Raw genomic sequence first — 9911 nt, 5'->3', positions numbered from 1 at the left:
GCGTCCTCAGAACAACTCTGGGAGGGAGGTGCTGGTACCACCCTCATTGATAGCTCAGCTTATAGGCTTGTGGGTTGAGAGGTGGAAAGGACTTTACCATCCATCTCCCTCATTTTACAGACAAAGAAACTGAAGGTCAGAGAGGCCCACTGGTAGCTAATTTCTTCTTCCCCAGACTGATCCTTCTTTTCCAGCTCCCATTCCTATCAAGGGCCCCCCATTTGCTAGGCTGGAGTCATCTTTGATTCACACCCCACCCCCAATTTTGGATCTTCTCACATTAAATCAGCTTCAAGCTTCCCCCTGCTGATGCTTTCAGATTGGCCCCTGCCTCACGGGAGCCTTGTCGCCACCTCCCTTCCCATAGATTCTTTCTCCCTGCAGCCTCTCCCCTGCATCCCACCATGGGACGAATCTTCTTACAGTTCTGCTTTCAGCATGCTACTTCTGTGCTCAGCAACCTCCAGTGGCTCCCTACTGCCTATCCCATTTCCATAATCTGGCCCTACACAGAACTCCCCTCCCTTCTCCTAGGATGGGCTTGTCTTCTTGCTGTTATACTCTATTTTGTCCGTGCGCCTTAACAATCCCTCTACTTCTTACCAAGAATGCCCCTTCCCCTCCCTGCCTGCCACGTCCTAGCCATCCTTCAAGGGCACATCCAGATCCCCTGTCCTCAACAGAGCCTTTCTTATTGACTCCTGCTCACAGTGACACCCCCCTTTTCTGATTTTTCTTACGTTTACTGTCTCCGTGAGACAGCCAGGACCTAATCGCACGATGCCTTCTTGCACCGTCGATACTGCACGAGACATGTGGTGCACGTGCTGTGTGTCTCTATCTAATGAAGCCTTTGTGATGGCTGTTTTGGTTACTGGCCGTAGTCAGGAGACCTTGAACTAGAAGGGAACTCAGATGTTCCTTGGTTCACCCCTTCCATTTCCCTGAGGAGGTAACAAAGGCCCAGAAAATGGAAATGGTCTGTCCAGGATCCTACAGTTATTAAGCATTAGAGTCAGAATCTGCGCCCAGGTCCTCACACTCTGTCTTGTCTCCTCAGTTACAGAGTGATTTCCTGCAGGTTGGGCTCATCTCAGACTCTTTTTAAGCACCATAATACCAGGGTGCACAGGACTAGATTGGCAAGGGACATTTAACTCATTTTCAGCTGCTGATTAGAGTGAGCTCTTTGGGATCTTGGATGAGCTTTGGGGTTCCTCCCAACGCCACATTTCTGATGCTACCATAACTAAGGCCTGCGGCCCTCCACGTGGGCCATGCCTCCTAGATGTGCACATAGCTGGTCCTGGAGTGTCCAGCTTCCAGCAGAGATCTGCCTCCAGGAGCCTGCTAACCTCTGACTGGCGGGCTCTGGACCGACCCGTTGGGGCACGCCTAATGAAACCCTGTGGTAGGGGGCCACATCAGGGGCTGCCTTACATGGGATGATCTGGATGACGCGGGCTTTCTTCATGTTTGCCGGCAAGTTGCCCATCCTCATGTTTTCCTTCATTATTCGAACGTTTGTCAACTTCTGCAGGTGGAAACACAGAGAGGCAAAGTTACGTCGGGCGGTTCCGGTATTCCTCTCTGCGAGACACCATGGTGGCCCTTGGAAGAGCGGACCCGGGAGGCGAGTCTCTTGCTTATTTCACTTCAACTGCTTGGCTTCAGAAAATAGCAAGGAACACGTCCCGGGCACTTTTGTCCTTCCGTCCGTCCTTCCGTCCGTCCATCCGCCCGTCCGTCCATCCATCCGTCCACCCATCCATCCATCCATCCATGCAACAAGGATTTAGCAACCAGCCACTCTATGCTTTGCACTAGGAATACAAAGACATCGACAAAACCAGCCCTGTCCTTAAAGAATTAACCCTGCTTTGGAAAGTAAGATTACAGCACCAGGATCTGAGACTATGGGAATACTTGGAAGGCGGTGTGGTTTTAGCGGCTAGAGTCCTGGGCCTGGGGTCAGGAGCCCTGAGTTTGAATCTTATCTCAGACACTCATCAGCCCATGTGATCAAAGGTAAATTCCTGTCTTTCTCAGGGACCCAGTTTTCTCATCAGTAAAAGGGGGATGGCAATATTTGCACACCCCCCATTTGTTCTTCACTACAACACCTGTAAAGCGCCTTTCACTCAAAGAAATGTGGATTGTATTATTAGGCCGCATTTCAACTTCATGATACATTCAATTTTATATGGAAATATGAATTACATTATTATTGTCATTTTGTTAGGGAGGCATTATGGTTTTGTGGTTAGCGTGCCAATATTAGAGACAGGAAGCCCTGGGTTCAGGTCCTCCCTCTGACATATCCTGGTCAATGAAATCACGGGTTCGGTCCAAAACAATGATCGCTACTATTATTACCATGCTATCTCTCTCCTTCTTATCCTCCTACTCTGCATCAACTCCCCCCAGCTCACTGGTCTGGAAACACTTCCTAATAATAACGGTAGCCCCACATCTACAGTGCTTCAAGGTTTATGGGATAATTTCCTTACAATGACCCTGCTGAGAAAGAAGTAGACGAATTATCTCCATTTTACAGATGAGGAAACTGAGGTTCAGAGGGGGCAAGTGACTTGCCCACAGTGGCAGAGCTCATGCGTGCCAGAGCTGCCCAACCCTCTTCCTACTCGGTCATGGGGTCAGCTCCCCTTGATGGAGCATTCTAATTCTAATGGCCCAGGGAGGTGGGTGGTGTATGGATGATCTCTCTGCTTCAGAGGTAAAGGGATTTGTCCAGGATTTGCATCCAAGGTCAGCCCTCTTTCCACCACACCATACCTGTCCCCTTTCTGAATCTGCTTTCCTACCCAGGGTTCATGTTGCTCATACGTTTTTTAATACCAACATGTGTCCATCTCGACGCTTCTTCTCCAGCCCAGAGACGTTGCTGGGAGGCCCCGGACCCAATGTTAGCACCTACTCTGAACTCTTCCTCGAGGCCAATTTTGTCCAAGGGCGCCGTGGGGCTGTGAAGGGATTGGAGATGCTTCTCCAGGGAGGCTACGTCCAGCTCTGTGTCTCCGTAGAGGTAGTATTCTAGTAAGGCTTGATAGATGAATGTATACTGCATCTGAGTGGGAGAGGGAGAGAAAGAAACAATGAAGGGTCGAAGGTGAGCAGTGCGGGGGGGGGAGTCTTGGGCCCTCTGACCCTACCTAGTCAGGCTGTCCTCCTTGGTCCTAAAAAGGAAGGTGAGGGTAGGTGTGTGAGTGGAGGGGAGAGCAGAAGAGGGGACACAAGCTGAAGACCAATCATTATTTGTGTGGAAATTTCTTCTCCATAGAAAAAGATGCTCATGCAGTTCAGGGCCCAGCTTCTGAAAGCAGGCCAGGTAAACCTGAACAGTTTTATTTTTTCTTAGTTTCGTCTCCATGTTTTGTTTTTATAGACCACAGACACCTCCCAGCTTCCCATCCCTAACTCACAAAGAAAAAACAAACCAACACAGCCATCAGAGCTGACAGGGTATGCAACGTTCAACACCCAGAGTCCCCCCCTCTCCCCTGGAAGGGCCATGATCGCACACTGGAGCTGAGCCTTGTTCTAACAGACGAGGAGCTGAGGGGAGGGAGGGCAGGGCCTTTGGTCCAAATCCCTCAGCCACACAGCGTTTTCATTAACATCATCGGAGTTGTTTTATGGGGCCGAAGGGCCCATATGTGAGTGTATGGACTCAGTCTGCAAGATGGATCAGAACGAAAAGTTCCGTAAATGAAGTCCTTCACTTACATCAGTTTGAACCATTTGAGGCCGCTGGTTACGGATCCTGGAAACAAACTCAAAGACGTCGACCTTTTGCTCAGCATGCATCATATCTATGATGGCATCGATGACGATGAAGGTGCCCATCCGGCCCACACCAGCACTGACAGAGGAAGAGGAAGAGGGAGAGAGAGAGGGGAGAGGGGAAGAAGGGATGGACATGGAGAGGGAGAGGGAGAAGAGAGGACAGAGGGAGAAAAAGAGGGGGAGAGGGAGATGACGTGGTGGGGGGAGGGGGAAGGACAGGAACAGGGAGGGAGAGGAGAGGAAGAGGGAAAGGGGGAGAGGGAGAGAGAGAAGGAAGGAGAGAGAGAGCCATTACATATTACACTTATTGGCAGATAAACGGTCTCGGGGGATACGTAACGAAGCTTCAGCACTTTCTTCCAGGGCTCAGACTCCATGCAGGGATTCCAGTCAAGAATCATTGACTTTAAACTTTGGGCCTGTCCGTGCCAATGAAGGCATCGGTGCCGATCTGCAGTGATGCCACTAGAGGGAGACCTGTCCTCAAAAATGATCCCCACGTCTGTGGCCCGAGTTTTCAGGAGAAAGTTTGGGGCACAACCTGGGCTAGTCACCTCAACTGACCTGACTCTCATGCGTGGGAGAAATTCACTGCAGCCCAGGAGGCCGGTACCTGGATTCTGAGCCACTGGATGAGGACACCCCCACCCAGGCCAGAGAAAAAGAGATCCTGTTTCTCTCCCTTGTAAGGTTGAACTGACGAGAAGCTTGTAAAGCACTTGACAAGCATTATTATCTCATTTCATCTTCACAACAACTCTGGGAGGGGGGTGCCATTATTATCTCCGTCTTACAGATGAGGAAACTGAGGCCGACAAAGGTGAAGTGACTTGCCCAGGGTCACAGAGCTAGGAAGTGTCTGAGGCAGTAATAATGATGATGATGATGATGATGACAGTAGTATTTGTCGTTGCTGTTGTTACTGTCTTTAAGGTTTAACAAAGTGCTCTCCCCACAAAAATTCTAGGAGTCAGATATTACAAGTTTTATGATACCCATTTTACAGATGAGGAAACTGAGGCTCAGAGAACCTACAGTCTCACAGCTAGTAAAGGCTGAAGGCTGGACTCAGAGCCACTACATTGGGCTCAACTCCAAATCTAGGACCTTGACTACCAGAGCACAGATTTAGAACCAAGGGACCTAAAAGCCCCATGCAATCCAATGCCCTCCTTATTTTACAGATGAGGAATCTGAAGCCCAGGGTGGTTAGGTCACTCACCCAAAGACACAGAGATAGTAAGTGTTAGAGACAGGACTTGAACCCAGGCCCTCTGTCTATAGACCTGTGCTCTTGCCTCAGGGCAGCCATGGCATGATAAAAACTCAATACATACTTAGTTGGCACCAGGCCTGGCCTGTCTGCTGATTGCAATGATAAAAGCCGCCCCCCCCCCCCCACCCTGCGGAATTCCCCCTGCCAAATAGGGGAATATGTAATATTTTTTTCTTCATCATCCCTACCACCTGGTCTGCTTTTGTGAAGGCTGTAAACAGTTTCAAGAGGTCCAGGGGAAGGGTCCAAGGATGGACTGCCTGTGGCGCATTATGAGAGCGGACAGACGAGAACCATGCTCCTGCATGGGCAGGCATGGCGGGGTGGCTCTCGATCAGTGGAGGGCATATCCATCCCTACCCATCCAAGTATCTAAGCAGACGTTTTAATGCAGAGATGGGCTAGTCCTTAAAAAGAGAGCTCTTCCCATCTTCCCCAACACACCAAACCCCCTGTCTCCTCCAAGGGCTAAAACCTGATCCTTCCTTTTCTAGCTGAGTCAGGATTCTGGCTGAGCAGAGAGGCAGGAGAGGTAGGCTTCCCTGGTGGTGGGTTCATGGTACGAAGGCCTTTTCAGGTTAGACTACAAGGACTTAGGAAGATGGGTGTCAGAGCTCCCAGGGTCCCTGCACTCCACTTGGGATTGATAAACAGAATACTGATGATAAAAAGGTCACAACAGAGGCACCTGCCCCAAGGCTTCCTGGTGATGGGGAGGGGAGGCAGGGTCCTTGAATGAAGGCTATTGCTAAGTCTCACAGACTCTGGACTTTGACCCTAGGCCAGGTGATGGAGGGTATGGCTGCTGTCTGGGGCCCAGCCTGAGTGTGGAGGGCTCCCCCCCAGAATGGCCATGCAGGGAGAGTGAGCTGTGGGAAGGGGAGGTGGTGTGAATGGATGCTTTGGCCATGGACACTTTCAAAGGCCATCCTTTAAAGTCTAAGGGGAGGGTGAAGTTGGACTTTAAGTGAAAATATCACAAAAATACTTATAGAACCTTTGGAGATCTTGGGTTGAAGGATGATACCAAAGTGCTACTAACAACCCCAGGACATGAATTTGGAGAATGAGAGCCATCGTCCAGAATTAGAGACTCTTCTCCCAAGGCCAGTGCAGTGTGATCCACCTTCCAGCTGCAGTGACTGGTGAGACCTGCCTGTTGGGTGTTAGAGGGGCTGCAGTCTGCATTACAGGAGAGAGCGGTCCCATGGGAGACATCACAGGTCCTTGGACTGGACTGGACTAGATTGGAAAATGTCACACTTTCTTTAGAGAAGGGATTGAATCAATGCCGATCCCTCCGCATCAGGCAGAAAGAGAAGATTTAGCTCAGGTGCCAAGGTGCTTCCTGGCACACCCACAGCTCCTCCCCATGAACTCAACTCTGGAGTTCAGATGCTGTCATGGCCTCCTGAAGGAGGTGAGGAGAGCTGACTAGAAAGCGCCTCTGTAGCCCTGCCCCTTCTCTGGGCGTTCAGGGGTGGGTGCCATATCCTCTACTTATCACCAGCCCCATGTCAGTCTAAGGATTCGGGTTCACCACACGGTGGTGGTCAGGAAGCTTCCTAGCACATCTTTGCAGGGGCATGGGATAGCTCATCTCTCAGAGCTCAGGCATGATGCACCTTTAAAGGCCAGTGGTCACTTTCACCAGTTCCAACATTCATAATTACAAGGAAATGCTAAATTTTAGAGGTTAATGAAAATTTAAAAAGTAATTTTTTCCCATCTAAGTTCCCCTGAAATCTACCCAAGGTCCCCAGATTGAGAAGTCCCAGGCTAATCTATGGAGAAAGCTGTGATCTATATGGATTGGGGCAGTGTCCACACAAGTGAAGCTCACACCTTTTGAAATACCACCAATCAGTGGGAAGGTCCCCAAGTGCCGATATCTTGTAAGGAAAAAAATTATAGGACATAGCTCTAATATTCCTAACTCAGCCCAAAGTGAAGCTCGTTCGTTCATTCATATCACCACTTGTAAAGTACTTGGTTCTGGGAGACATAAACCAAACAAGGGTCCTTGCAAAGATGTCCTCAATCCCCTGAAGACAAACGGAAAGGTTGCCTGGGATCAAGCCCCAGAAGGTGCCTCAGAGATCCTCCTCAGTATATGGAAAAGGCAGCTTGGGTCCAGCCAGGGAAAGGTATTGGTCAAGATCAAACGGGCAGGAATTCCCATGGGCTCAACAGGGCCAGAACAAAGCTTGTTATCCCTTCCTCCACTGAGCTCTCCTGTTTCTGCCGAGGGTATCACCATCCTTCCAGTTTCCCAGATTTGCTACCTCATGGTCACCCTTGACTCTCTCCCTTATGCCCCTGTAACCAGACAGGTGCCACGTCTTGGTGAATTCATCTCCACAATCTCTCTCCTGCCTGTCCCCTTCTCTCCACTCTCTTCAGAACCACTCAGATCTTGGGGAGAGGAATGGTGACCCTCACTCAAGGAATGACTCTTCTCATACCTGGACACACCCTATACATCCCAGGAATTCCATACTCCTGTAGGACATTATCCAAATCCTATTCCCTGTTTCCCACCACTCAATTCCTCCTTCCCGTCCCCCCCTCAACCCACTCAAACCAAAGTTTCTTCCTAACCCCACCCACCCCTTCCACTGTGCCCTCTGGAATTCCCATGCTATAGTCCACAAACTGCCCTTCCTCCTAAATATTTCCTCCTTCCATTCTTTCCACCTGTGAGTTATTACTGAAACCTGGCTCCTCCTGATGACACAGCCTCCCTGGCCACCTTTTCCAGTACTGGCTGCACCTTCACTCTTTCTCATCTCATCAGCTCTTTGGTTGAGGGGGTAGAGTTGGAATACTCTGAGCTCCCCCATTACCACTGCCAGGTTCCCTCCCCACCTCCATTAACTCAGTAGCCTCTCCTCCTTGGAGGTTCATATTCATCTTTACCACCCAACCAAAATCCTGGTAGCTGTTGTTTATAGCCCTCCAGGTCACTCCCTTTCCTTTCTCAATGAGTTTGGTACCCAGCTCACAATTTTCCTCTCCTTCAACATACATGTGGACTTTCCCTCAAACACCCTAACCACTCAGTTCCTTAACCTACTCACCTCCCACAAGCTACTCCTTTACCTCATCTCAGTCACACACAATGATGGTCACACCCTTAATCTTGCCATCACCCACAATTGTACCACCTCTGTGTTCAAAAATTCTGAAATTCCTTTATCCAACCATAACCTATTGGCTTTCCATCTCTCCCTCTGCCTTCCCTTGCCAAACCCTGCTCTTCTCCCACACCATGACCTTGAATCCCTTGGTCCCTCAATTCTTGATCTCTCCGACCTAGCCACTTTCTCCTCTTCTCTCTATCTTGACCCCTTGACGAATCAGTTTACCTTTATACTGCCCTCCTCTCTTGTCCTACACCCAGCCAAGCCTCAGCCTGGGATCACTCCCCATTCATCATCTTCACTCTTACACGTGTTGCTGAATGAAAGTGGAGAAAATCATGTAACCATTCTGATTGGGTCCACTACAGATTTATGTCACATAACCTCAACTGGGCCCTCGCTGCTGCCAGGAAATCTTTCCATGCTTCCCTTATCAGGCCACACTCTTACTCTCCACCTAGGCTCATGCAAACCTTCTGTCCTTCCTCAAAACTTTCATGGTTTCCCTCCCCCAACCCTCTCAGCTGAGAACCTTGCCTCATATTTTTTAAAAAACTGAACCTAATTGTGAGCTCTCCTCCTCCTCATCTCTCATCACTCAGGTGCCTTCTGCCCTTCTCTCCTTCAGCCCTGTCTCACATAATGAGGCGGCCTCACTCCTTGCCCAGGCTAACCCTTCTACCTGCTCAAGTGATCCCATTTCATCCCATTTCCTCTAAAAGATGGCTCCCTCTGCCATCCTCACCTCTTTTACTGATTTTCAATCCCTCCCTCTCTACTGGCTCATTTCCTACTACCTACAAACATCTCCTGCCTTCCCCATCCTCAACAAACTATCATTCGATCTTTCCATCCCTGCTAACTCATGTCTTATTTCTCTTCTACCCTTTGTAGCTAAACTTCCTGAGAAGGCTGTCTACAATAGGGGCCAACATTTTCTCCCTTCTCATTCTCTTCTTAACCCCTTACAATATGGCTTCCAACTTCATTATTTTACTGAAGCTGTTCTCTCCAAAGTTACTAGTGAGCTCCTAGCTGTCAAATCCAATGGCCTTTCCTTAATACTCATCCTTCTTGACTTCTCTGTAGGCTTTGATATTGTAGATTATCCTCTCCTCCTTGATACTCTCTTCTCTCTAGGTTTTCGGGACTCTCCTTCTCCTTCTAGTTCTCGTCCTACCTCTCTGATGGCTTCTTCTGTCTCCTTGGTTGGATCCTTCTCCAGATCATGCCCTCTAAACTTGGGTGTCCCTCAGGCTCTGTTCTTGGCCCTCTTCTCTTCTCCCTAATAACATTCCATTTGGTGATCTCACCAGCTCCCATGGATTTAATTACCATCTCTATACTGATAATTCTCAAAATTACCTCTCCTGTCCCATGTCTCTTGCCAGCCTCCAAATCTCCCAACTGCCTTTCAGAAACCACTAAGTAGATGTCCAACAGACATCTTAAACTCAACATGTTCAAAACAGAACTCATTATCCTTCCCCGCTAGCCCTTCCCCTATCTTCCCTACTACTGTTGAGGGTATCACCTTCTCCAGTCTCTCCGAACCTAAGAGTCATTCCAGATTCCTTGCTGCCTCTCACAAGTCAAGACTTGTCAGATTTCACCTCTGCAGCAGCATCTCTGCTTGACTTCACCTCTGCAGCAGCACCTCTGGTTGATTTCACCTCTGCAGCAGC

The 9911-nt window shown here is 49.3% G+C and overlaps 1 protein-coding gene and 1 long non-coding RNA gene across 2 annotated transcripts in view; one reads left to right on the top strand and one right to left on the bottom strand.

Annotated features, from left to right (window-relative positions):
• Positions 1-13: 13 nt before the first annotated feature.
• The window catches only part of LOC114042253 (receptor-type tyrosine-protein phosphatase epsilon-like), a 23225-nt gene continuing 13327 nt past the window's right edge, over positions 14-9911 (bottom strand). The window contains exons 6-8 of the mRNA XM_027860911.1: positions 3748-3883; positions 2939-3088; positions 14-1534 (exon numbers count right to left, since the gene is read on the bottom strand). Coding sequence (XP_027716712.1) covers positions 1250-1534; positions 2939-3088; positions 3748-3883 — 571 coding nt within the window. The 3' untranslated portion in view covers positions 14-1249. The remainder of the gene's footprint in view (positions 1535-2938; positions 3089-3747; positions 3884-9911) is intronic.
• LOC114042254 lies at positions 1543-3732 on the top strand. The gene is made up of 3 exons (XR_003568974.1): positions 1543-2028; positions 2893-3046; positions 3407-3732. It is a non-coding gene; the product is annotated as an uncharacterized LOC114042254 (long non-coding RNA).

Source organism: Vombatus ursinus, unplaced genomic scaffold (genome assembly GCF_900497805.2).
Source record: "Vombatus ursinus unplaced genomic scaffold, bare-nosed wombat genome assembly UNPS02014333.1, whole genome shotgun sequence".
NCBI classification, from domain to species: Eukaryota; Metazoa; Chordata; class Mammalia; order Diprotodontia; family Vombatidae; genus Vombatus; species Vombatus ursinus.
The sequence above is the reverse complement of the archived record's forward strand: the minus strand, read 5'-3'. Positions and strand labels throughout refer to the sequence as shown.